Source organism: Megascapheus bottae, chromosome 29 (assembly GCF_031878675.1).
Source record: "Megascapheus bottae isolate mThoBot1 chromosome 29, mThoBot2.hap1, whole genome shotgun sequence".
NCBI lineage: Eukaryota > Metazoa > Chordata > Mammalia > Rodentia > Geomyidae > Megascapheus > Megascapheus bottae.
In genome coordinates this window covers 13,706,133-13,734,112 of record NC_143537.1, presented here as the reverse complement: position 1 = coordinate 13,734,112, position 27,980 = coordinate 13,706,133, and the positions used below count along the sequence as shown (strand labels likewise).

The 27,980-nt window shown below is 45.8% G+C and overlaps 1 protein-coding gene across 1 annotated transcript; it reads left to right on the top strand.

Annotated features, from left to right (window-relative positions):
* Positions 1 to 55: 55 nt before the first annotated feature.
* Positions 56 to 27,572, top strand: G3bp1 (G3BP stress granule assembly factor 1). Its single transcript, XM_090320818.1, has 12 exons — positions 56 to 166; positions 12,005 to 12,117; positions 15,296 to 15,377; positions 16,369 to 16,542; positions 18,304 to 18,394; positions 19,285 to 19,378; positions 20,871 to 21,072; positions 23,420 to 23,521; positions 23,718 to 23,829; positions 23,952 to 24,080; positions 25,097 to 25,206; positions 27,278 to 27,572. The coding sequence occupies exons 2-12, from the start codon at positions 12,023 to 12,025 to the stop codon at positions 27,482 to 27,484; spliced, it is 1,398 nt and encodes a 465-aa protein (XP_090176944.1). The 5' UTR covers positions 56 to 166; positions 12,005 to 12,022; the 3' UTR covers positions 27,485 to 27,572.
* Positions 27,573 to 27,980: the final 408 nt, after the last annotated feature.

Below are 27,980 nucleotides of genomic sequence, written 5' to 3'. Positions count from 1 at the left end.
TCCCGGCCTCGCTCGACCTGGCCGCAGCAAGTTCGGTTGAGCCGCGGCTATATAGACCGGTGGCGGAGCACGCGTGTGTGCGGACGCACTTGCGTGAGGGATTCCTTGCCGCCTTCCGCCGCTGCTGTGGAGCAAAAGCTTGTTCCTCTCCCACTCAGCCGCGCAGGTACGCCGTGGGTGGAGGCACGGGCGGGCGGGGCGTGGCGGGGCGTGGCGGGGGGGGTGGGTGGGCCCCGGGGGAGGGCGACCGCGACGGCGGCGGCGGCGGCGACGAGGAGTTGGGACACTCGAGTCCGTCCGAGGAGTGGCCACGCGAGTCGCGTCCCCTCCTCCCCCTCCCTCCATGCCTCTCCCCACCCCACACTCAACGGCCTCCGGGGCGCGCGCACACACACACACACACACACACACACACACACACGCGCGCGCACGCACGCGGGCCTCCATCCCCGCCCCCCCTCCACCCCGCGTCCCGCTCCGCCACCCGGGGCGGGCGCGCGCTCCCGTGTCCGCGTGCACGGCGGGGACGGGGTTGGTGGGGGTGGGGGGCGGCGCGCGAGCCGCGTCCAACCGCCACGCGGAGCGGGCGCGAGCCTGGGCCTCTGCCCACTGTGTCTCCCCTCCCTCCCGGGCTTCCCCTCGCCGCGCGCCGGGGGTGGGGTGGGTTGGTGGCAACGTTCCTGTCTTTGGGGCCCTGGACGGGAGGGGAGGGATGGGGGGGGTGTGGGGGAGGGCGGGCGGTCCGGATCCGATGGGAGCCGGGGGTGGGGGGTGGGGTTCCCCCCTCCCCGGGTGTGTTTGGGGGAGGGGGGGATCGTGCAAAGCAGAAGCGCCTTCGGGCCCGGGGATTAAAGGAAGTCGAGGAAGGGAAGCCTGCAGCCCCGCGAGCGTGCCCGCCCCCCCACGCCCGCCCCCCCCCCCGGGGAACCGGTGACCGGGACCGTCCGGCCGGCGGAGGGGTGGCGGGCGGCGCGCACGAGGCCCGGCGCCGGGGTCTGGAGCTCCCCGACCCCCCCGATCGTGTGGGATCCCGTGCGCCACGCGCCCCCCGTGGGGCTCCAGGACGTCTCTTCCCCCCCTCCCCACCCCCTCCGTGCAGGCGCCTGGTCAGGGGCTGCAGGAGAGGCCCACGGGGTTGGGTGTTGAGAAGAGAGAAGGGTTTCGGGGCTCCCCTACCCCCCCTCCACCCACCCACACCCGGCCTGGGGGTGGCAGGGAGGAAGAACCACGTGGAGGAGGAAAATGAGCCAGCGGGAGCGCACGGGCCCCGGTGGGGAAAGTTCCCGCCAGCAGGAAGGCGGGCGGCCGGCTCGCCGGGGTCCCCCGAGGCCCGTTTCCAATCGCCACCCCCCAAACACACACACACACGGCGGTTCTCCTTTTCCTCCTAAGTCGAGCAGCGTTGTGGGGAGAAAATGAGCGCTCGGGCTGCGGCGCTGATTCCAGGCCGTGCCGGGTGGAAGGATGAATGGCAGGCTGCTCCCGGCACCCGCCCAGGTCGTGAATTTTATTTACTCTCCCAGGTGATGCGTGTCCGTCTGTAGACAGTTGCCTTGCCCACTTGTCTTTGGGGTGTTTGTTTTTGTGTGTGTGCTTTTTTTTTTCTTCCCCCCCCAGCAGAAGCTTAACATACTTTAGAGTATTTGAAAACCACCCAAGCGCACTTCTTAGCTTTGTAAAATAAGTGCTGTATTTTTGAACATCCAGTTACATTTGTGGTCATGACAGCACAAATGTGTCTGCTTCAGACAAGACTAGAAAAAGTTTTGAGACTGGCTTTGACTGACTTTCCTGTAATGAGTGTTTTCAATCTGTGTTTTCTTTTTAGGACACAAGGTCTCACTGTGTAGCCCAGGCTGGGATGATAGGCATGTGATACCACACCCAGCTTCTCTTTCCCTTTGTCTCTTTTTCTTTCCTTTCCTCTCCTTTCCTTCCTTCCCTCCTTCCCTCCTTTAGTAAGATTTTAATCTATTGTTTTGTACAAATGCTTTTTAGGCCTTTTCTTCCCAGAGGAAACAATACATAACGTCCTTAAAAACTGAGGAAATTTAGTGTTTTCTGTTTCTATGTACCAAGTATTTTCTTCCCTTATGGCTAGAAAGTAGCAATAGGTAAAGGATCAAAATATTGTGAGGACAAGTTCTTGCCATAAATTAATAGTCTGCTTTAGAATGTAGCATTGTTTTGCAAGAAACTGATCCTGTGTTGCTGTTGTGTCTAACCTGTATTTAGAACTAGGTTACAATGACCTACTTGAAACTGTTAGATCCAGCTAACTTTTATTCCTGATGGGGTAAAGTACATTAGAATTCACAGAGGGGGATTTTTAATAAACGTCGACGTCACCTTCAGCTATGGGAAAGTTGTGTGCTGTTTCTGGCCTGAAGAAAAAGGTTGTCCTCAGGGCAGGCGTATTAGGGTGGTGATTTCACAGGGTGGCACCTCAGCTGAGAACAGGTGCACTCATTTGTTACAAGAGAGTGAACTTGGAAGCAAACTGGGGTAAGAGAAGGCTTGGGTCTTCCTTCTTGGCGAGTCAGCTGTAGGTGACTTGGTGGCCTCGAGTTGAACAGGTAGGATAAGAGGGAGGCTGCCTCTTTGTTCTGGAACTCATTCAGCTTACTGTTCCCAGGAATGTGAGATTTTGGTGATGGATGTTCTTACTTCAAAGCTGTGCTTTAATAACTTTGTCATTTACATCATGCATTTTTGTGCACCTTTTAGCACTTAGTCAAGGTCTGGCTGGGTGCTGCAGCTCAGGCATAGCTATGGAAGGCAACCCTGGCAAAAAGTCTCCATGTCAACCACCAGAAACCTCCCTCCAAACAACAACAGCAACAGGGGCACAGGAGTAGAAGGTCTGAATTTGGAACTAAATTTACTTTTATATCTTTTGCCAGCTTATTTTTTTGGGGCTTGATCTTGAGCCTTGGTACTGGCCCTTAGCTGCTTTTTTTTTCCCCCCTAAAGCTGATGCTGTACCATCTGAGCCACAGCTCTCCTGCCTTCTTGTGTGTTAATTAGCCTGGGGTGGTTTGTAACTGCTATTCTCCCATCTCAGCTTCCTGAGTAGCTAGGATTAGAGGTGTGAGCCTTTGCACTCTTTTTGTCAGCTTAATAAAAAAAAAAAAAAACTACCTCTGTCTTAACATTTTTTTTTTTTTGCCAGTCCTGGGCTTGAGCTCAGGGCCTGAGCACTGTCCTTGGACTTTCTCAAGGCTAGAGCTCTACCACTTGAGCCTCAGCACCACTTCCGGCTTTTTTCTATGTATGTGGTACTGAGGAATCGAACCTGGGTCTTCATGCATGCTAGGCAAGCACTTTAACCACTAGGCCAAACTCCCGGCCTCTGTCTTAACATTTTGTAAATGGATTGATTACCAAGTTCAAATAGGGATTTTATGTATGTCCTTCCTATAATTGCATGGTGCTGTTTGATTGCCTTGGACAAAGCTATTGCAGACTTTACAAAGGCTGAGAGTAGACAGGGCAGTATCAGAGCGTCTCCCTTCCCCCACCAGTCCCCAGGAGAGGGAAAGTCCTGTACTGCCCTTCCAAGCTCTGCAGTTAAATTTAGACTCAGCTACTGTAATCCCACTGGTAGTGCTCACACTGGCAGCTAACTAGGTTTGTATTTTTATATCTCAGAAAAGGTTAAGAGTTTTTAGTTATTTTTGTGGTTTTAAGATTTGAACTCAGAGCTTCTACCTGCTAGGCAAATGTTGGACCTTTTGAATCATGTCTCCTCCAGTCTTACTTAATTTTTAAAGTATTTTATTTATTTTTGACAGTCCTGGGGCTTGAACTCAGTGCCTAATAAGCACTGTCCTGGGGCTTTCTCAAGGCCAGTGCCATTTGAGCCCCAGCACCACTTAGGCTTTTTCTGTGTATGTGGTGTTGAGGAATCAAACCCAGGTCTTCGTGCATGCCAGGCAAATATGCTACTACTGTGCTGTTTGTTTGCTTGTTTGTATTTTTTGGTCGGTCATGGGGCTTGGACTGTGGGCCTGGGCACTGTCCCTGAACTCTCTTGAGCTCAAGGATACTTCCCTACCCCTGAGCCTGGGTCTTGTCCCTAGGCTCTTCAGCTCTCTTGTGCCACAGTGCCACTTCTAGTTTTCTAGTGGTTAATTGGAGATAAATCTCAGGGTCTTTAGTGCCTGGGCTGGCTTTGAACCTTGATTCTCAGATCTCAGTTTCCTGAGTAGCTAGGATTATAGCGTGAGTCATCAAGCCTAGTCTGTACTTTGTTTTTTTTTTTTTAAACAAAAAATGTTTTTTATTTTAATTTTTGTTTATGTGGTACTGAGGAATCGAACCTAGGGCCTGATACATGCTACACAAGCACTCTACCATTAAGCCACATTCCCAGCCCTGCGCTGTGTTTTAAAAATTGAATAAGAAGTAAAGACTAAAGGAGAGTCAGAAATCTGGCTTTTTGGAGATGGACTAGACTTTGCTTTTTTTTTTTTTTTTTGCCAGTCCGGGGCTTGAACTTGGCCTGACCACTGTCCTTGCGCTTTCTCAAGGCTAGCACTCTACCACTTGAGCCACAGCACCAGTTCTGGCTTTTTCTGTGTATGTGGTACCAAGAAATGGAACCCTGGTCTTCGTGTGTGCTAGACAAGCATTCTACCATTAGGCCACACTCCCATCCCCAGGAATCCATTTCTCATGGCTCTTAGTTCAAGTGACTACATGATAGCCTGTATCATAGTAAAATTTGTGAAGAACTAGGGATTTTTCTCAGCATCTAAGAACTTGCTTTACTATTAAAGCAATCTCAGCCAGTTTGTATATTTTGGAAATGTTTCACAAATCTTAGTCATTCTTGTATTTTTATTAAAAGAAAGCTGAAGCTATAAAACTTGAGTAGTTGTCTATACTTTTTTTTTTAATAAAGCATGTATGATTGAATGCAATACTGAGACCAGCTTTTTATTTCATGATTGAAAAAAAACTTCAGAGGGTGGCACTAGTAGCTCCTGCCTGAAATCCTAGCTATTCAGGAGGCTGTGATTTGAGGATTAAGGTTTGAAGCCAGCCCAGGCAGTAAAGTCTCTGTGAGACTATTTCCCAGTTAGCTACCAAATGCTGGAAGTAGAAGGGCCAGCCTTGAGCTGAAGAGCTCAGGGACAGTGCCCAGGCCCAGAGTGCCAGGCCTCAGGACTGACCTAAGAAAAAAGAATCTGAAAGGTCTTGTAGGTTCAGGCTCCCCCTTCCTTTATGAAAGCCTAAAACTGCTTTAAGTTCGTTTCTAGGATTTAAAGGACAGAAATGATAAGTATAGGGATTTTATAGAGCAGCAGTTGTATTAACTGAAACGGGTCAGTTCTTTTTTTTTTTTGCACGATTGAACCCTAAACGCAAAACTTGCCCTGCCTCCTCGGCAAACCCCCCTCGCCTAGCTTGTCTTTTTCTTCTACAGAAAAAACAAGTATTTTTCCTGAATTCTGAACCTAACTAGGTTTGGTGCCTACCTGCTGGTCCTGGGCCTTGCTCATGCCAGGCAAACAAGCACTACCCTTGTTCCAGGCCACTGTAATCCTGGGATTACAGGTCTGTGCCACCCTGCCTGCCTTAACTGACATTGGAGTGGGGAAGGGATACTTGAAGAAGAATGAGTGAATTGTGATAGTTCCCCTTCCCCCCGGAAGTAACAATATTCTTGAAACATTTTAGGCTTGTAGAAGGGTTCTAATACAGCCGAGATCTCAGGTAAAAATTACCCAGTTTTGCTAATATTAATATCTTAGATAATCATGTTTGATTGAGATTAGCATTTGCAAAATCTCATTAACCATGCACTTTAAGTTTTTTTTTGTTTGTTTGCTTTTTAGTGCTGATCCTGGCTGGAGTTTGAACTCAGAGCCTGGGCACTATTTCTGAGGTTCTTTTCTCAAGGCTAGTGCTTGAGCCATAGGGCCACTTCTGGCATTTTCTGAGTAGAAAAATGACTCATTGGATTTTTCCCACCCAGGCTGGCTTCAAACTGTGATTCTCAAATCTCAGCCTCCTGAGTAGCTAGGATTACAGGTGTGAGCTACCAGCATCTGGCTATAGATTTTATTTTATTTTTTTGGTCAGTTGTGGTGCTTAGACAGCTCAAGGTTACCACCCTACCCCTTGAGCCACAGCGCCACTTCCAGTTTTCTGGTGGTTAATTGGAGCTAAGAATCTCACAGTCTTTAGGTCTTTAGGTCTTTAGTGCCAGGGCTGGCTTTGAACAGCGATCCTCAGATCTTAGCCTCCTGAGTAGCTAGGATTACAGGCATGAGCTACCGCGCCCAGTTGGCTATAGGTTTTCCTATGAATGTTCCTTCTCTTCTGTTCCAGGATCTGTTCCTGTATCAGAGGTACATAGCCTGCTCATGTGTGAATTCTTTTATGACTTTGGTATGTGGTTGTCAGTTAAGCTTGTCCCTATGATTAGTGAGTCTGTGGCTTTAGTAGACAATAACCACAAACCATCATCATATCATGAGCTGTACATATTAGATCATGTGGCCAGCATAGCATGTTGACTAGTGTTTTGTGTTCATTAGAGCATAGTCATTAGGTCCTGTGCATAGTGGGAATGAGAAAATGAGTGTTCTCTCTAGGGAGGAGATGCTGGCTGTGTGGGCATATGGTAAGGCTACTGATAATATTTCAGAGGAGATAACTTTGAAATTATGCAGATAACCTATTTCTTCCTTACAGGTTTCCCCTGAAATTTAGTTGTTGTTGTTGTTTTTTTTTAATCTTACTTATTTTTGGGTAGAGTCTTCCAGACTGGCTCCAACTTGAGACCCTCCTGTCTCATCTCCTCAAGTGCTGGACTACAGGCATGGACCCAGCTGAGTGGTGCACTGTTTCTCTCATTCCCTCTACATTATTTAAATAGAAGGAGTACTTATCCCCTTCCTCCTCCCTTTTTAAATGTAGTGCTGGGGTTTCAATGCTGTGTAGGCTGGTCCTTCAGCTGCCTTCACCTGTCTTTCTGCTGGTTAATTTACAAATGGATAGGGCTTGGGCTAGCTTCAAACTGTAGTCTTCCAGATGTTAGATTTGTGAGTAGCTGGAGTCACAGGCAAGTGGCTCTTCAACTTTTTAACTAGCCATTTTATTTCTGTCAGTGTAAGCTCGAGGATATTAAAGAGGTGTGTGTGTATTGGGACCTGAACTCAGGGCCTCTCAGCTTTTTCATGCAAGGCCACTCGAGCTCACAGCCCCACTTCTGCCTTTCGTTGGTTAATTGGAGATAAGAATCTCCCTCCTGTCTGGAGTGGCTTCAAACCTTCATTTTCAGAACTCAAGCCTCTAAGAAGCTATGATTATGGGTATGAGCCATTGTAGCACTTAACAGTAATTTTTATTAATTTTTATTGTTTGAGTTGCATCAAATATTGTCCTAACCAATTTTTAATTTATTTGTGGCTCAGGTTATTCAAGCTCTGGCTTTTGTGTTTCCTTGGTGCATTTTTCTTTTATCAATTATTAGCTACTTTTTATGTTCATCTTCCATTTGGCCTGACCCAGGCCTAGAATCAGCATTCTCCAAGGAGCAGTCAGGAGTATTTTGAAGGGAGGGTGACAGGTGGCACATATGAAGTTTGGGAACTAGATTGACACTGAGCCTTGTGTTGCTGCTATTCCCTTTGTTCTGAATACACACAATGTAAAGAATTAGGATTTCAGATATTTGGATATATATTACCTTGAAATAAAATATGACTGCTTAATAGATACTCAATGATAGCACACTTAAAACACTGTCCTTGGACACTTTTTTTTGCTCAAGGCGAGCGCCACAGTGCCACTTTTGGCTTTTTGTGTGTATGTGGTACTGAGGAATCGAACCCAGGGCTTTGTGCATGCTAGGCAGGCACTCTACCGCTAGGCCACACTCCCAGCCCATTTAAAACAGATTTTGTGGAGAGGGGTGGGGAGCTTGAATTCAGATTTGGATTCTATCCCTGATCTTCTTTTGCTCAAGGCTAGCACTCTCTAGCACTCTACCACTTGAGCCACAGTGTCAGGTCCAGCTGTTTCTGTTTCTGTGGAATGGAGGGATCGAACCCAGGGCTTCGTGTATGCTACACATGTGTTTTGAGACATGCTCAAAACAAGACACAAGACACAAGCTGGGTTTAACCTCCGTCCTTCTGTGCAATTATAGTTGAAGTGGGTCACCCTCTATTGTCACAGAGATGGAATGAGGTGGCAATTGAGGTGGCTTTTTTTTTTTTTTTCAAGTGCATGCTAGGCAAGCACTCTACCACTAGGCCAAACTCCTGGCTCCTGAGATGGCTTTTTTAATTTAATTTTATTGTAATTAATAGAGGGGGTTACATTATATTTGCCAGATAGAAAGTGCATTACTTCACATACATTGATACCCCTTCTCATGTTTTTGTCTCCATTTCCCTCTCCCTCCATCTTGTGAGATGGCTTTTTTTTGGTGTGTATATATAAATATGCAATTTTTCTATTAGGAGTTGAGGATTTGTGTACCATTGAACTAACTCCATGGTATTTTGTCTAGTTGTCCATATACGTGTGGGTATGTTTGTAAACTGTAAGAAATTCCACCTAGCCATTTGTCTGTTTTTATGTCCTGCCTTGTCAAACATTTCTATACATGTCTGGGTAGTACCTGGCATTGTTTTGCGAATATTAAAACACTTGGCCACATTTCAGGCTATTACACAGTATATTTGGCAGTTGGGTTGTTTTTTTTTTTTTAATAAATTTTAATAGGTTTTCCCATGTGCTGGTGTTGGGACTTGAACTCAGGATCTTATGCTCTTACTACATTTTTGTTTTGGGGCCAGTCCTGGGGCCTGGGCACTGCCCTTGGGCTTTGTTTTCCCCCTCTCAAGGCTAGAGTGCTACTACTTGAGCCACAGCACCACTTTTGGCTTCTTCTGTGTATGTGGTACTGAGGGGATTGAATCCAGGGCTTCATGCATGCTAGGCCAGGCACTCTACCCTTAGGCCAAGCTCCCAGCCCCTGGCAACCTTTGTAATTTCACTTTGGGGGGGGGGGGGGAGGAACACGTGCACTAGTATAGAGGTTTGTATTCTAGATATTTATATTTATTACTTGGTGTATTAAGAAAATTATCTGGGTATCAGTGGCTCACTCTTGTAATCCTAGCTACTCAGGAAGCTGAGATTGTGGTTCAAAGCCTGCTGGTGCAACAAAGTCTGTGGGACTATTATCTAATTAACCACTGCAAAGTAGGAGGTGGTGCTGTGGCTCAAGGCACTGGCCTTGAGCTGAACAAACAAGCTCAGGGACAGCATCCAGGCCCTCAGTTCAAGCCCAGGGTCAGCAGGGGGAAAAAGGCTAAAACTGGCATTCCCACTGAGTGAGTCCTCCAGGCTTTCTGCTGCATTTGGCTAGAAAGGAGCTTCACTCCTAAATTCTGCTTGCTGCCAGGGCTGCTGTCACACAGATTGAGACAAAAATGATCCTAGTTTTAGCTGAAGGAGGGAAATACCCTTAGCATTTTACAACTGGTGAAAAACCTTAAAGAAATGCTGTGCTAGTAGAAACTTGGGATCAAATGACACATGAGAAAGTACTGGGTTGTAGTATTTCACAAGCTGGGGTCAGAACAGCCAAAACGAAGTGGGTGATTGTTAGTGCTAGTTCTTGAGGTGCCAGTGATCTTTCCGTGTCTTTTTTCCTGGTGCTGAGGCTCACACCCAGGGCTGGGAGCACACGGATGAATGCTAGTCCACTGCCACACCAGCCCTTGCATATATTTTAAAAGTAGTGCTTGTTGAACGCATTAGATGCTTTTCAGATTGCTTGAGAAAAACATCAAGTGTTTCTTTGGTGGGTCATGGGACTTGAACTCAGCCTGGGCGCTGTCCCTGAGCCCTTCAGCTCAAGGCTACCTGGAGCCAAGCCCTAATTTCCATTTTTTCTAGAGGTTAATTGGAGGTGAGAGTCTCAGGTCCTTTTGTACCCTGGCTGGCTATGAACCTTGATCTTCAGATCTCAGCCTCCTGAGTAGTTAGGATTACAGGCGTGAGCCATTGTGCCTGGCAAGTGTGACATTATTAGTTTACATCTTGACATTAAATTTCTCTGCCCATCCCAGAATGGTGGATTCCAGGCATGAAGGGGTTAACTCATGCCTGTAATCTTAGCTACTCAGGCTGAGACCACAGGACACTGGTACAGAGCTAGTCCATAGACAAACCCTAAATACTCCAATTAACCATCAAAAAGTCCCAAGTGGAGGTGTGACTCAAGTGGTAGAGCTCCAACCTTGAGTGTAAAAACTTTAGCAAGTGCAAGGACCTAAGTTTGTAATCCTATTTGGGGGATGTTTTGAGGTCAACCCAGGCAGAAAAGTTGTGACTCACCTTCAGTCAGTGCCTGGGTGTAGTGTCCTGGGTTTGTTTGGACAAAGGGAAGCACAAATAGGAGTATCTAAGTCCAGGCCAGCCTGGACATATAAAGGCCCTATCTTGAACATCACCAATACAATGGTAGAGAGTAAGGGCTATGAAGCCCCGAGTTCAAATCTCTGTACCACCAAAACTGAAGCAAGCAGAAATGTGAGTTGGTTTTGCACAAGTTGCGTTACCTTTTGTAGATGAAGTGCTTCTGGTGAAAGCCCATCATCAGCATGTGTGGGTCGCTCTGTCCTGTTCCCAAAGTGCCCAGCTAGCTGCTGCAGCCTGAGTGGGGTTTTGGCAACTTATCTTCCTCACTGGAAGTGGTTCTCCATGCTTCTTAACAAGGAAAATTATTCAGGAGATACTCACCTTTCTAAATACTTTTATACTAACATGTGTTCTGTTATTAGATGCCTCAGTCTTGCAGTTAATGCTAATTTTGGTTCTGGCCGTGGACCTAGGTCAGGGTTAGGCAATCATGCACTTGACCCCTTCGGTTCCAGTTATGGTTGGATTCTAGACTGAAATGTGTCTGAGGAGACAGCTAGTGAATGGCCAGAGAGAATTGATTCAAGAAAATGTTTCCTTTTGTTGACTCTCAGTTAATTACTTTTTTTTTTTGGTGCCAGTAGAGGTCTTGAACTTAGCCTGGAGTTCTCACTTTTCACTTGGCTTTTTGGCTCCTGATGGGGTAGGTGCTCTATCCCTGGAGCCACGATTCTACTTCAAACTTGGATCCTCAGATCTCCGCCTCCAGGGTAGCTAGGGTTACAAGCACAAACCACTGGCACCCAGTGCCCAAAGCCTGTTAAGAAAGGAAATACTCTGTGACCTCTAAAATATATGTGATTGCACTGGTTTAAGTGAAGAAATGGGGAGTTTCAGAATCTAGGAACCTCAGGCTAAACGTGTCTCATGCCAACTTGTTAACTTTTAATTTAAGAATCTAGAGCCAGTAGAAAAAAATGCTGCAATTTTCAAAAATGTTTGAATCTTGCAATTGCTTGTGTGTGTGTGTGTGTGTGTGTGTGTGTGTGTGTGTGTGTGTGTGTGTGTGTTGGGGTTTGAACTTGGGGCCTGGGAACTTTCCCTGAGCTAATTTGCTTAAGGCTAGTTAGTGGTCTGCCGCTTTGAGCCACAGTGCCACTTCCAGTTTTGTGGTGTTTAGAGAAAAATGTCTCATGGATTTTCCTGCCTGAGTTGGTTTGGAATGGGATCCTCAGATCTCAGCCTATAGCTAGGATTACAGGTGTGAGCCACTGGCACCTGTCTTTATGCTTCTTTAAAATTAGCATCTAGACTTAATTCTGTCTTTATAACGATGCCTGAGGGCAAACTTTCCACAGTGTGATGGGAGAACCATTCCGTATCCTTGTAGGGCTGACTGTAAAAAATTTGAATGAATGGACAGAATCTCCCATAATCCACGTTGGCTTGGTTGATTCTTAGAATCTTTATCCCTTTATAAAATGGAAAATTGCTTAAGTGATGTCTGAGTGGGCTTTAGCAAAAAAAAAAAAGTTCTAGTTTTCCTCTCACGATCATTTGATCGATTTGATAGATATTTTTCTTTTTCTTTTTCTTTTTTTTTTTCGACCAGGTTGAATTGACCAAAGCAATGGTTATGGAGAAGCCTAGTCCCCTGCTGGTCGGGCGGGAATTTGTGAGACAGTATTACACACTGCTGAACCAGGCCCCGGACATGCTGCATAGGTATGTATGTGTGTGCTTAGCTTCCAGATTCTTCGATCTAACTTATGCCTACAGAGGGCATCACTAAATAGTGCATTGCCCATAGAATATGTACTTATAAATAATATGTTGGAATTACATATACATTTTTTAGGGAGCTAGGAATGGGGCATAGAGTGCTTGCCTAGCATGCATGAAGCTCTGAGTTCGATTCCTCAGTAGCACATAAATAAAAAGTAAAATTAGAAAAATGCACTAACCTTGGAGAAAGCTCCAGGACAGTATCCAGGTCCTGAGTTCAAGCCTCAGGACTGGGGGAAAATATTGGAATATTGGGCCGGGAGTTTGGTGTAGTGGTGGAGTGCTCATTCCTTGATACCACATACATAGAAAAACCGGAAGTGGTGCTGTGGCTCAAGTGGCAGAGTCCTAGCCTTGAGGAAGAATCCTAAGGACAGTGCTCAGGCCCTAGTTCAAACCCTAGGAATGGCAAAAAGAAAAAAAAAATAGAATATTGGAGTTGGGAATGTGGCTTAGTGGTGGAGAGCTTGCCTAGCAGACATGAAGCCACCCTGGGCTCCATTCCTCAGTACTACCTACATACATAGAAAAGGTTGGACGTGGTTCTGTGGCTCAAGTGGTAGGGGCTACCCTAGAGCAAAAGAAGCTCAGGGACAATGCCCAGGTCCTGATCCTAAACTCCAAGACTGGAAAAACAAGCAAAGAAACATAAATAAATAAATAAATAAAATTGGAATAGCTTAGCAGAAAAGATGTGTACTTTTGAAAAAGTTAAAACTTACCAGGTGCCAGTGGTGCACGCCTATAATCCTAGCTGTGTAGAGGTTGAGATCTGACGATCACAGTTCAAAAGCCAGCCTGGGCGCAAAAGTCCGCGAGACTCTTATCTCCAGTGAACTATCAGAAAACCAGTAGTGGCACTGTGGCTCAAAGTGGTAGAGCATTAGCCTTGAGCTGACTCATGACCAACCAAAGTAAAAAAAAGCAGAAAGAGTATAAACCATGGCCAGGGGTATGGCACAAAGGATACAACATTGCCAGTTGTGAGGCATGAAGTTCAATCCCTAGCTCTACCAGAAAACAAACAAAAATTGGTATCAGACAAATTCTGGAAGATGGGGAAAGGAACAGTGAGAATGTTTGCCTAGCCTAAGATACCCTGGGATTACTGTCTTTCACTGCCAAGGAAAAATCTGGTCATACCATAATAGTTGTTTTTTTTTTTTTTTGTGGATTATGGGGCTTGAACTCAGCCTGGGTGCTGTCCCTGAGCTCTTCAGCTCAAGGCTACCACCCCACCCTTGAGCCAAGCCCCATTTCTCATTTTCAAGATTAACTGGAGATAAGTCTCAGGTCTTTTTGTGCCTAGGCTGGCTTTGAACCTTGATCCTCAGATCTTAGCTTCCTGAGTAGCTAGGTATACAGGCATGAGTCACCATACCTGGCCATAATACTTTTTTTTTCATAATACTTTCTTAATGTGAGAGCACACATTTTAATATACTGTCTTTTTATATATGTGTGCTGATGCTAGGTCTTGAACTCAGAGCCTGGGTGCTGTTTCATAGCAGTTTTGCTCAAGGAAAGAGCTCTACCACTTGAGCCACAGTTCCAGTTTCAGCTTTTTGCTGGTTAATTGAAGATAGAGTATCATGGGCTTTCATGTCCAGGCTAGCTTTGAATCGCTTGGATTACAGGTGTGAACCACCAGAACCTACTTCATATTTTAATTTGCTTACATTTTGGATATTACATGCCTCTGGAATCTGCTGGCATTCCTATTTCTATTAAGTGATAGGAGAAGTCCAGAATCTTGATTGTTTTGCCCTTTTGTTGTGGCTTATGTCAAGTGTTATTGTTTGTTCTTTAAAAAGTTACATTTAGAGGGAACTAAGGGGACGCCTGTTACGTTCTTGTAATGTGTGTACTCTATGCCTTCGCTCATCTTTACCTCTAAGGTGTATCGGTACAGCTTAGATGCCATGGGAATTGGGTTCATTACTGCTGAACAGACTGGAATATATTTAAAAGTAGCAAGGCACACTTGGCTTCTTGTGGACATTTCTGGGGATAAAGGGAATGAAGTCAATATATAAAGTCACACGTGAGATCATTTATTAGAAAGATAGATTATTTATTAGAAGGTAGATACCAAGAAATCCTATTTGTAGTTACTCATAGGTTAGGACTTTTGACTTACCTGTTGTGCTTTTGAAACATACTGTCATTTTTAATGAAAGACGAGTATTTGAAGGAAAGTCATAGGAAATCATACTCTTAAGTGCTTACTCTGTTAGCAGAAATTGTTAAAGGCAACTGTCAAGCCAGGCGCTAGCAGCTCACATTGGTAATCTCAAGCTTGGGATCCTGACGCACAGAAATCCCAGGGACTCCCATCTTCATTTAACCAGCAAAATGTTGAACTGGGGACATGGCTTCTATGGTAGAGCATCATCTGTGAGCAAAATAGCTGAGTGAGAACACAAAGACCTGACTAAGTTAAAGTCTTGTGGTGTGGGCTTTTTTTTTTTTTGCCAGTCCTGGGCTTGAACTCAGGGCCTAAGCCCTGTCCAAGGCTAATGCTCTACTACTTGAGCCACATCACCACTTCTTCTTTTTTTTTTTTTTGCCAGTCCTGGGCTTGAGCTCAGGGCCTGAGCACTGTCCTTGGACTTTCTTAAGGCTAGAGCTCTACCACTTGAGCCTCAGCACCACTTCCGGCTTTTTTTCTATATGTGGTACCGAGGAATCGAACCCGGGTCTTCATGCATGCTAGGCAAGCACTCTAACCACTAGGCCAAACTCCTGGCCCCCACATCACCACTTCTGGTATATGGTTCTGAGGAATGGACCCTGGGTCTTCATGCATGCTAGCAAGCACTCTACCACTAGGCCAAACTCCTGCCCTCCCCACTCCCCCACCTGACATTACCTGCTTGCCTGAGTTTAGTAGTTTAATAGGAACTCTGCATAATGCAAGATCATAACTATCTCTCCCTGAATCCTGGACCAACCTCCTTTCCTTTTAGCGTGGTTTGTGCAAGTGGCAGAGGGGTAGGTTTAACACAGGGATGTCCTCCTGAGGGCCCATGGTGTGGGTAGCTCCCAGGACGGGAGACAGATTTCTCGACCTTGGATGACTTTCAGATGCCAACTACATGATCTTCTTGTTGTGCAGGTTCTATGGCAAGAACTCGTCCTATGTCCACGGGGGGCTGGATTCAAATGGCAAGCCAGCAGACGCCGTCTACGGACAGAAAGTAAGCACGCCAAGTTCTAATGTGACCCCTTCTGCTGGCAGAAGAAGCCGGGCACCAGTGGCTCACACCTGCCTTCCCAACCTCTCAGGAGGCTGAGATACGAGGATGGCAGTTCAAAGCCAGCCTGGGCAGGAAAGTTGGTGAAATTCCTGTCTCTAGCTGAAAATGGTGCTGTGACTCAGATTGATAGAGCCTTGAGCATAAAGACTCAGCTACAGTGCTCAGGCCTAAGCAAAAACCCCACCACCAGCAAAAACCTGTTAGTCAAACGGAGCCATTTATATACTTCTAAACTGGCTAATGCTCAAATAATGGAATTTTCAGCTGGCAGTTTAGGGAGTTAGTTACTACATGCTTAGTAAGTTACCCTTCATGATTAACTATTGAAATGCTTATGGAATGTCACATTTGTTTATTTGTGTGATATAATCTGGAACTTTGTGTGTCTGAAGTTGGTTTTGTAGCATGTGGATCTTGTCTCAACTTTTCAGAAGGGTCTTTACTCTAAAGGGCTCATTTATGCTGCTGAGGAATAGTGTGTATGTGTGTGTGGAGATAAGCTGGCTTCAAACCTCGGTCCTTAGATCTCAGCTTCCTGAGTAGCTAGGACTCTGTGTGTGAGCCACCATCACCTGGCCAGTCCTGGGGCTTGAACTCAGAGCCTGGGCACTGTCCTTGGCCACTTTTCCTTCAAGGCTAGTGCTCTGCCACTTGAGCCACAGCGCCACTTCCAGCTTTTTGTGTGCATGTGGTACTGAGGAATTGAACCCAGGACTTTGTGCGTGCTAGTCCCCACTCGTGGCCTAGGCACGACCTTTTATTGGAGTAGTAATTGCACTATTTTATGAAGGAAGTCTTGGGCTGTAATTTACAGATTTCTAGCCTGTCATTCATGTATTTATTGCCTATTATAATGGGCCTTACCCTGGCAAATGTAGCCCGGGATTGCTCACCGGGAGCTTTGTCACTGACTTTTGCCTGGCTTCCTTAGGAAATTCATAGGAAAGTGATGTCGCAAAACTTCACCAACTGCCACACGAAGATTCGCCATGTGGACGCTCACGCCACTCTGAATGATGGGGTGGTGGTCCAGGTGATGGGGCTGCTGTCCAACAACAACCAGGCCCTGCGGAGATTCATGCAGACCTTCGTCCTGGCGCCTGAGGTGCGTGCAGCCCGAGCCCCCGGGGTCCTCCGGGCAAAGCTGGCTCCTGTGGACTTTTCTTACTTGGGAGTGTCCGTTGTCAGCCCTTGGCCGCATGTTTCTCTCTGTATTTCACATTTGTCGGGCACAGAGGCTGGAACCCGGGGCCTGGCACTGTCTGGGCACAGTCATGTGACTTTGTGCAGTCGTCCGTGTCATATTGGTCATGTTAACTTCCGCTAGGCCTTGTCCCACTGTCAACAGTGTAGTCGATGTTTTCCTAATCCATCTAGCACATTGGGACCGAGTCTTTGAAACTGCACCTGGCCTCTTCATGAAAGTTTTGTGCACTGACATAAGCGTTCATTGATGATTCTTTGTGTGTGTGTGGGCGCTCATGTGCATGTATGGGCATGGGTGTGGGTGTGCTGGTTCAGGAGCTTGAACTCAGGGCCTTAGGCACTGTTCCTTTTGTGTACCTAGCAAGTGATTTTTTTTTTTCTTAAAAAAAAAACAAGGTCTGCCCTTCTGGCCTTTGTCCTTTGGATATTTTTCAAGGCTGGACTTCTGCTACTTGAGCCAAACCTTCATTTCTGGCTTTTTGGTAGTTAATTTGGAAACAAGTATTTCACAGACATTCCAGTTTGGGTGGACTTCAACCCATGATCCTGTGTTCTCAGTCTCCTGACTGAGTAGCCAACAAGGCCCAGTTCACAAGTGATTCTTTATTTTATTTGTTTGCTTATTTTCCAGTCTTGGGGCTTGAAGTCAGGGCCTGGGCACTGTCCTTAGGCTTTCTCAAGGCTAGCATTCTACCACTTGAGCCGCAGCACCACTTCCAGCTTTTTCTGTGTACTGGGACTTGAACCCAGGTAGTAGTAGAGTGCTTGCCTAGGTAGGATGCACAAAGCTGATTCCTTGGTACCACATACACAGAAAAAGCTGGAAGTGCTGCTGTGACTTAAGTGGTAGAATGCTCGCCTTGAACAAAAGAAACTCGAGAACAGTGCCAGGCCCTGAGTTTAAGCCTCAGGAGCGGCAAAAATAAAAAAAAGAAGCTAAGTCACTGAAGCTGGGTGCTGGTGGCTCACGCCTGTAATTGTAGCTACTCAGGAGACTGAGATCTAAGGATCCAGGTTCATAGCCAGTCCAGGTAGGAAAGTCCATGAGACTTTTTGTCTCCAATTAGCCTCTAAGAAACTGGAAATTGTGCCATGGCTTAAAGTAGTAAAGAATTAGCCTTGTGGAGGATAGTACCCAGGCCCTACAACCAACAAAAAAGAAAGGGGGGGAAACTGAGTCACTAGTAGGTGGAATCACTGGGTTGGACGTGAGTGAGCTGGGGCTCTCAGTCACGCTGGCAGAGTCCTTGCAGATCTTCTCAGGGCAGCCCCTGGGCACTGTAGTTCTGGGTGGAACTCGGGTGTGATTGCCTAATGATTTGAGAGGGTAACCTCCAGTATTTGCCACACGTTGGAGTTTTATCAGTCGTAGGATGTCTGTAATGTCAGTGTTTGGCACGGAGTTGTGTGTGGTTTGTGACTACACTGATTTTGTGAATGGAGTAACTATTTTGTTTAGGGGCCTCATTAGGGGCCGTGGCAGCATCTCCTGGTCTCCACTCAGTCAGTAGCTGTCCTGGCCCCTGTGTCCTGGCATGTTGTCACTTGTCTCCCGTCTGCGGCAAGGGCCAGCTGGCAACAGTGGAACCACTGGTGTAGAACCATTACCTTCATACAAGCCCCATCCAATAAGTAACAGAACTTCTTGTTGGCATTACAGGGCTCTGTTGCAAATAAATTTTATGTTCACAATGACATCTTCAGATACCAAGATGAAGTCTTCGGTGGCTTCGTTACTGAGCCCCAGGAAGGTGAGTATGATAACGCTCTACATTATTTATTTAGATTCTTCCTCAGCGTGCAGGGGAGACTTGGAGAGTGAGGCTTTCTCACTGTTGGAGCCACGCCCCCCAGCCTGTCTGCCCCATTTTTTATTATACTCTGTTCTTTATTGATAGCTAATGTTTGTTCAGGACATGAGGATGTTTGAATGTTGCCTTAGTTACTGTTCATAGGTCATCTTTCTGTTTTTGCCAGTCCTGGTGTTTGAACTCAGCACCTGAGCGCTGTCCTTGGGCTTTCTCAAGGCTTGACCACTTGAGCTTTTTTTTTTTTTTGCTCGTCCTAGGGCTTGAGTTCAGGTGCTTGGCCAAACTTCTAGCCATGTTCTACCACTTAAGCCCCAGCTCTACTTCTAGTTTCCTGGTGGTTCATTGGAGATAAGAGTCTCATGGACTTTCCTGCCCCGGCTGGCTTTGAATGTGATCCTCTGATCTCAGCCTCCTGAGATTACAGGTGTGAGCCACTGGCACCTGGCTGAAGAATATAACCTTTTTTTTTTTTTTTTTTTTTGCCAGTCTTGGGCCTTGAACTCAGGGCCTGAGCACTACCACTTGAGCCACAGTACCACTTCTGGCTTTTTAGCGTATGTGTTACTAAGGAATCAAACTGGGTCTTTGTGCATGCTAGGCAAGCACTCTACTACATTCCTTTCCGAGAATATAATCTTGATTGCAGGTTCTAACTAAAACATGAACTCTCCATTAAGTCAATGCCATGGTATTACCAGTTTCTTCCAGGTGTGTGTGTGTGTACACACAAGTGTGTGTTTCATTATCTTTTGACCATAGTAGACAATCTAAAAGAAGTGTATTTGTGAATTCAGTAGGCAAATGTTGCTTTGAATCTTTTCCTCACTTAGAATCTGAAGAAGAAGTTGAAGAACCTGAAGAAAGACAGCAGACACCGGAAGTTGTACCTGATGATTCTGGAGCTTTCTACGAACAGGCAGTCAAGTGAGGATCAGTTTTTGTGTATCTGTCCAGTAGTGCTGTGTTGCCTAGTTTTGTTTTGTTTTTTTTTTTTCTTTATTTATATTTTGTTCTCCACCAGAGAACAGACAGCAGAAAGAATGTTTGAAAACTTTGTAGGAGAAAGGTTTCATTGTTGATATTTCTGACTAAATTGAAATGTATAGCTTGTTTATTAGCTAGCAGTGTATTCTGAAAACTTGAAAAAGTAGCATTTGCCTTGTGATTCTTTTTGTTCTTTGAGCTCTATTGCTACCAGCCAAGGCTGGCCTCACACTGCATGGTCTTGCTTCCACCTGCAACAAAGAAGCCAGTGTCTGTTCCCTTAGTGATGAAAGAGCAAACTAATCGGAGGCCCTCAAACCTGTGAGCTGAGTAGTAGAGAGCTTCACTGGCTGACAGCACCTAATGCTGTTCACATGTAATCCAGAGGCGAGGAGGCCGGGCTCCTGAGGACTCTCTTTAGAAAACCAAACCAAAGCCCACACGGCCCCATTCAGTGAGTGCGGCGTTGTAGTTGAGGCTTTTTTTTATGTCCTTGCTGTCCTGTGAACCCCTGCACTTCAGTACTGGGAACTCGCACAGGTGTGACAGTGCATGCTTATCCCAGTGCACTTGTGTCCCTGGTTAACTATGAGCATTCATTGCCTAAACAAGCATAAAGAGTTGGAATTTTAGGAGGAAACCCACCTGCAGTTGAAGTGCGGTCTTCGTGACTTACGTGGACATTTAACTTTTGGAGGAGGGCTGGTGGTCGTGTTTGCTAGGGTGTCTCTACCTCTTGAGCCATACCTCCAGCCCAGCTTTTTGCTAGGTAATTAGAGACTGTCTTGCATTCTTTACTGCTCTGGGCTGGCTTCCAGAGTAGTGCGGACTATTAGCCCACTGACTTTAGCAGTTCAGCTCAATTATTCTATCAAAATCCTTTGTGATCTTTGTCTTGTCATAGAGGCTTTTTCATGTTAGAACCCATATTGTAGTATATAGTGTGGTAGTACCGTAGTATTAACTATAAATAATATTCAGTGGTATACAATAGAGTTTTTTGTGTATCTTACAAAAAGAACGATGCCTGTTGAATAGCAATTTCAATGCCCACTCCCAGTATACTAGCTATTATAGATCTGGGCTGTGCTACAGTAGTAAGTTGTAATGAAGCTGAATGAGACACAGTGTAGATTTTGACTCATTTGCTTATCAGCACATAGCTCAAGCTCATTAACTTACTGCCTTTAAGACTTGGTAAAATTGTGTTTAATTTCAATAGTATCCCTTAAGCTCATGTAATTTTCTTCTTAGATCTCTTCTTTTTAAAAGGCGATTATTTTTTCTTAGTGCAGCCAGGCTCATACTCCCCCTCTGATCTACGCTATTCCTGGGGATGTTTCTAGAGTGAATACGTGATGGGGAATTTCAAGTGTACGGAGTCAGTGGAGACAGGATGGTATTTCTCCTTGTTTGTTTTTTTCCATGAAAGCAATGACTTGGAGGAACATATAGAGGAGCCTGTTGCTGAGCCCGAGCCTGACCCGGAGCCAGAACCAGAGCAAGAGCCGGTGCCTGAAATCCCAGAGGAAAAGTCTGAGCCAGTTTTGGAAGAAACCACTTCTGAGGCTGCGAGGCAGAGCTCCTCCCCCGCCCCTGCGGACACTGCGCAGACGGCCCAGGAGGACCTGAGGGTACGTAGATATAATTGATCATTCTAGAAGTTGTCTTCCACAGGGAGCCATGTCTCAGATCACAAGAGATCTGATGTTCGTAGCATCCAAAGCAATGTCCTGTGATCCCTTCCTCTAGGGAAATTTAAATACTTAAGACATTCCAAGTGCCATTTTTATTCCCAGTCCACATGGCATTCCCCTCTCCCAGTCCTGGGACTTGAGCTCAGGGCCTGGGCACTGTCTGAGCTTCTTTTGCTCTTAAGGCTAGCACTCTACCACTTGAGCCACAGCATTTCTAGCTTTTTCTGTTTATGTGGTACTGAGGAATTGAACCCAGGGCTTCATGCATGCTAGGCAAGCTCTACCACTAGGCCACGGTTCCCATTTTTATTTCTCACCTTGTAAATTGTTAATTTTGTAAGTTGTAAGTGAATATGGTAAAAGCCAATTGAGGATATCTTTGCAGAAGAAAAAAGAAACAATGGCTCAAACGTAATTATTTTTCTAATTAGGAAACTTGTTTTCAGAAGTTTAATGTGTACATCCTGTGGCATTCTACCTGAGGTCAGAACTTAGTAAGATGGTGTTCTATGAACAGTATTTTTAGTGCTTTGTTTATAGGGTCGGGTCCCCCCCCAGTCCCCCCCCCCGTCCCCCCCCCCACCCCCGCCTTTTGTGCCAGTCCTGAGGCTTGAACTCAAGGCCTGGGCACCATCCTTGAGCCTTTTTTACTCTAGGCTAGAGCTACAGCTTCACTTCTAGCTTTTTTTTCTGTGCTTAATTGGAGGTAAGAGTTTCATGAACTTTGCTCCTGAGGCTGGCTTCGGTCCAACATCCTTGGATTCTCCTGAGGAGCTGGGATAATAGGCTTGGCTGTAGAGTCAGGCTTGTTTTTTTCTTTTTTGCTTTTTTTTTTTTTTAATGTCATTTCTTCAGTGATCTTTTTTTTATTAGATAATTTATTAACATTGACTTTTATATCATTTCAAATGACATGTTTAACAAGTATTCAAGAAAGTAATCTATATACAATCACTGACATTTAGATTCTCTTCAGTGACGTTTGTTAATGTGCTAGGTATATGTGTGTGTTCTTGCTGTATAGCAGTTAAACAGGTAAGAAAGAAATGGTGGCTTTGGGGGAAATATGTGGCTGGGTGAGGAAGGGATGGGTCTTAGCTGATGGAGCTTAGCCCGAGGGAGATGGTGGTCACTTGAATTAGAGTCTTAGCAGTGGAGTTGGAAAGAGAAGATTCCTTGGTGGAATAGTGAGTTCTGTGATTTTTACATAGATTGAAAAGTATTCATGATAATACGGAAGCAATTGTATACATACTTCTGCCAGAGTAGGTAAACTTCAGGAAGAAGAGCTGACAGGTAATTTTGATTCATAAACCTGAAATTGGCTGTAAGCTACTGCAGTGGCCCTGAGCCTTCTTTATTTGACAGGTAATAGATGTTTTTCTCAAGGATTTATTTACCTTTTGTGTGTGCCAGCCCTGGGGCTTGATCTCAAGGCCTGGGTGTGCTGTTCTCAGCTTTCTTCCTCAAGCCCAGTGCTCTGCCACTTACGTGGCAACCTCTACTTCTTGTTTTTAGTCTGGGCTGTCCTTGAACAGTGACTGTCCTGTTTGTGTGCCCCAGCTGTGGCTAGACCCGAAGAATTTTAGTCGTATTTGTGAATAGGTAGGAAAGAGGATTTCACGGTGTTTATAATTTCTATAAATAAAATTCCATTCCATAAAATGCCATGACAGAACCCCTGGGGGCAGTTAATAGCACACTACAAAGGAAACATGTTAAGAAAATAAATGAGGCCCGTGGGTGTGAGGTGCAGGTGGAAGGGTGGTTAAAGAGAGTGAGTGAGGGAATATGATCAAAGTAGTTTGTTTGCATGTATGAAAATATAACGAGGCTCAAAATTCAACCAGTGGCTCAAGCTACACAGCAAGGGGAGATCTGAGGATCATGGTTCGTAGCCAGCCAAGGCTGGAAAGTCCTCAAGACTCTTTATCTCCAGTTAACCACTCAAAAACCAGAAGTGGAGCTGTGGCCCACAAGTGGTAGAACACTAGCCTTGAGTGAAAGAGCTCAGGGACGTTGACCAAATCTGGAGTAAATGCTCTGACCAACACCACCAAGAAAAAAGAAAGCTGGAGCCACACCTCTAACCTACTAGTTATTTTCAGAAAGGAGAGTGAGAAAAGGGAAAAGGATGGAGGTGGTCATGCGCATGCGTGGCCGTGGCACAGTGGCACACCCCCTCCCCTCCCATTGTACTGTCATTGTGCGCAGCGAAGAACTGAGTGACAGCTTCTACACTGCTCTGATCTATGCGCTGTACGCATGTGCTGCTTCCCCTTAGACATTTTCTTGGGCTTCTGTGACCAGTAAGAACCTCCCTCCCAGCGGAGCTGTTCCCGTGACTGGCATTCCACCCCACGTCGTCAAAGTCCCAGCCTCACAGGTAAGGCGCTGGGTCAGGAGGGGCGCAGGGCCCGAGGTCAGGGAGTGTAATGGATTACAGGGCAGGGGGGAAAGCGGGCCAGAGTATATTTTAAATGATTATTTTTGTGATTAATGTGGTCCTTTTTACTTACAAATTTATTATTCAGAATAAAGTTACCCCAAAAGTTAATCTTCTGACTTTTTTTTCTTTTTAGCCCCGTCCAGAGTCTAAGCCCGAATCTCAAATCCCACCGCAGAGACCTCAGAGGGACCAGAGAATTCGAGAGCAACGGATAAACATCCCTCCCCACAGGGGTCCCCGGCCCAGTAAGAGCTAGCACTTGTTTTTAGGGTAGCTGCCTGGTGTATGTGTCGGGACAGAGGGAGACTCGTCCCTGAAAAGGGGTGCGCTCTCATCCCCTTCCTCTTTTGTCTCTTCCCTCCTTTAGTCCGTGAGGCAGGCGAGCAAGGCGACGTGGAGCCCCGAAGGATCGTGCGACACCCCGACAGTCACCAGCTCTTCATTGGCAATCTGCCTCACGAGGTGGACAAGTCGGAGCTGAAGGATTTCTTTCAAAGTATGTTGACTTCTTCTGTGCAGCCCCCACAGGACAGAAGGATGATGGGAAGTTTTCTAACATTGCAGAGAGAGTCGGCAGTGTGTGGCTTATGGGGTAGAGCTCCTACTTAGCAAATAAGAACCCCGAGTTCCAGCCCCAGCATCACCAAATAAACCTGAAAGTATTTTTTTTTTTTTTTGGCCAGTCCTGGGCTTGAGCTCAGGGCCTGAGCACTGTCCTTGGATTTTTCTCAAGGCTAGAGCTCTACCACTTGAGCCTCAGCACCACTTCCGGCTTTTTCTAAGTATGTGGTACCGAGGAATCAAACCTGGGTCTTCGTGCATGCTAGGCAAGCACTCTACCACTAGGCCAAACTCCTGGCCCCAAGTAGGTTTTTTTTTTTTTTTTTGGTGGGGGTAGGGAGGCATCTCTCCAGATTTGCATGTCTAGCATGCACACAGGCCTGGGGTTGATTCCCAGCACTGCAAAAATAAATAAAAGCAAAGAAAGAAAGGAACTCCATTCCTAAAGTGCCTGTGTTGACCCGGGCCAGTGTTAGGAAATAGAGGAAACCTTGAAGGACTCAAATAGTTCTGGCCCTAGCAGTTCAGATGAGGAATATTCCCACCTGTTCTTTGCATCTTTTTTGGGGGGGTGTGGGGGGGAAATGGGAGGCTGGTCCCAGAGCTTGAACTCAGAGCCTCAGCCCTGTACCTCCAGGCTAATGCTTTTCCATTTGAGCCGTAGCTCCACTTTCTGGCTTTGTGATGGTTGATTGGAGATAAGAAACTCATAGCTTGACTGGCTGGCTTTGAGCGGTGCCCTTCAGCTCTCAGCCTTCTGAGTAGCGGGGACTACAGATGTGAGCCACTGCTTCTGCATCTTTTTCCTTTTTAAAACAGCATATGTCTTTGGGACCCCATGTGTTTTTTTTCTGCTCTGGGTACATCTCAGTATGCTCAGCAGCCGTGTTGTTCTCTGCCTGTGGGGCCTGGAACGTTCTGCTACTAACTGCAAGCCCCCTTTACCTGCAGACTACGGCAACGTGGTGGAGCTGCGCATTAACAGTGGTGGAAAGCTGCCCAACTTCGGTTTTGTTGTGTTCGATGACTCTGAGCCCGTGCATAAGGTCCTCAGCAACCGGGTAAGTGGTGCTTGTTGATTTGCTCTTACCCCCTGCATAGCTGAATGCTTGACTAGCCTGCTGAAGGCCCTGGGTTTGATTCATCTGTATACAGGGGGAAGGGGAGGAGAAACAGGTTTTGTGGGTGCTGGACCTGCAGCTCTCACTCTACTTTCTTCTCAGCTGGCACTCTCCCCACTTGAGCCATGCCTCTGGTCTGGCATTTTGCTAGTTGATTGCAGGTGGAGTCTTACAGACTTCTGTTGTGGCTGATATCTCTACCTCCTAAGTAGCTTGGAGTTCAGGCCTGAGTCACTGGTTCCAGGCTGTACTGGAGTTTGAATTCAGGACCTCATGCATGCCAAGCTGGTACTCTACTACTTAAGTCATGCCCCGGGCCTGGTTTGTCCTTAGATATTTTTGAGTCTCATTTCCTGCCTGTGTGTACGCCTGAGCCACGACACACCATTGATGTCATCACCGCTTGGGTGACAGGTGCCATTGAGATGGAATCTTCCTGGGTTCACCTCAAACCGAGATCCTCCCGGTCCTGCCCCCCCAGGTGGCCAGGATTACAGGCGTGAGCCACCGTCCTGGCTCTACATTGGTTCATTCATCTTTCAACCATGTCTTAGGCATTAATGTAGTGTAGTGCATTCAACCATTACTAAAAGGCCTCCCTCCCTGCCTAGGAGTTGTTCTCCAGTTCATTCATTAGTCTTTATTGTACTGATGGAGGTCTCCTGCCAGCCAGCCAGCACAGAAGTAGCCGCTGGGGGTAGCATAGCCCTTCTGAGCCTCTGTCTTTACCTTCTGTCCTCAATGCAATCCTCTAGAGGTTTTGTTGGTCATTAACATATTTGGGGTATATATGTACTTTTAATGATATAGCACCTTCTTTTTTTTTTTTTTTTTGGGCCAGTCTTGGGCTTGGGCTCAGGGCCTGAGCACTGTCCTTGGACTTTCTTTAGGCTAGAGCTCTACCACTTGAGCCTCAGCACCACTTCTGGCTTTTTTTTTTTCTCTATGTATGTGGTACTGCGGAATCAAACCCGGGTCTTCATGCATGCTAGGCAAGCACTTTAACCACTAGGCCAAACTCCAGGCCCTCCTTGGGTTTTCTTAAGGCTAGAGCTCTACCACTTGAGCTACAGCACTTCTGGCTTTTTTCTAGGTTTGTGGTACCAAAGAATCGAATCCTGGTTTTTGTGCATGCTAGGCAAGCACTCTTATCAGTAGGCCAAACTCCCGGCCCCAGCACCTTCTTTTGAATATATGAGATTTTTATCCCAAGTAAGCCTCCGGACCCACAGAGAAAGGTGACAGTTCATAGTTAATTTCTTTTACGTAGGATTTAATGAAGTACAATGAGAATCACTTGGATTGTGGGACTATTAAATGGGTTTTTTAAAAAAAAGTTGGCTTATATCAGTTATACAAGTTATATAAATGTGTTCTTGCTACATTCCAATCAATTTCGCCCTTCCCATGACTTGATCCATCCTGAATACCTAACTGCTTCTTTATGCATTAATTAATGAGAAGACAGGCTTTCTGAGTTCAAAACAAAAAAACTGGAAAGTAAGCACTTATTTGCTTTGAGAATTGCTGGTTCTTTTTGATATATATCTATGTATGGATTCATTCATAGCCACATCTATATATTCAGCCGTATATATTGATATCATGTAAATATCATTGCATACCTGTCCTATCAATATGTATTATATATTATTTATTAAATATCATACATAGAAATAGTACTGCTATTTAACATGTCTAGTAAATCTAATTAGTATACGTAAATATAGATAAATTTTTAGGTATTCTATATATTTCTATGTATAATTTATAGAAATATATGTGAGTGATTTATAAATATATATTTACTGAAATATGTAAATATACACACATAGATATTTTTATATGTGTACATACATATTTAAATACTCACACTTACAAATATACTTATCTGTATGTCTAAGTTACTGCTATGTCTGCATATTGTGTCTAATAACAGTATACAGTTATATAACAGTCATACAATCTGTCAGCCCTCTGAGTGAGTCAGTCCGGTCCTTGATTCTTGCAGCCCATCATGTTCCGAGGCGAAGTCCGTCTGAATGTGGAGGAGAAGAAGACACGGGCGGCCAGAGAAGGCGACCGCCGGGACAGCCGCCTGCGGGGGCCTGGAGGCCCTCGAGGTGGGCTGGGGGGCGGCATGAGAGGTCCGCCCCGCGGAGGCCTGGTGCCCAAGCCAGGATTTGGAGTGGGCAGGGGCATTGCTCCCAGACAGTGAAGGCTCCTCCCCGGGCCCCACAGCACACCGACCCCAGCGCCTGCAGAAGGGTGAATTTCTTCAGCCAGCCTCTGGTATCCTGGAGTTTGATGACCCTAGTCTGTTATAAACTGCTAAGTTTGTACTATTTTATTTCTTTTTTTGTGTTAGGGTATCTGCCCCCTTCCCTTCCCTTCCCTTTCCTGACCTTTTAGTCCTTCACTTCCAATTTTGCGGAATGAGATTCTAGGAGTGACGGATTTTTAACGAAGAAGAAGAGGAAGAAGAAGAGGAAGAAGAAAAAACAGACTGGTTTTCCTTGCTTACTTTGCATATGCGGACTGGATTTTTTTTTTTTTAAACAGCCATTTCCCCAAAGGAATGTGTCTTGCTTATTACTGACATTTGGTATGTTTCATTCATTGAAATATTTCTTATTTTCTACCTATTTCCAAGGCCTGTGGCAAATGCAGGATTTGATAAACATTTTGGAGGCAGGAAAAAAAATCCAAATTGT

Excerpts from the sequence above, each read along its gene's own strand:
- G3bp1 (XM_090320818.1), top strand. The coding sequence starts at position 12,023 with ATGGTTATGGAGAAGCCTAGTCCCCTGCTGGTCGGGCGGGAATTTGTG. Across the intron at positions 18,395-19,284 it reads CGTTACTGAGCCCCAGGAAG|AATCTGAAGAAGAAGTTGAA; the intron begins GTGAGTATGATA and ends TTCCTCACTTAG. Across the intron at positions 19,379-20,870 it reads TTCTACGAACAGGCAGTCAA|CAATGACTTGGAGGAACATA; the intron begins GTGAGGATCAGT and ends TTTCCATGAAAG.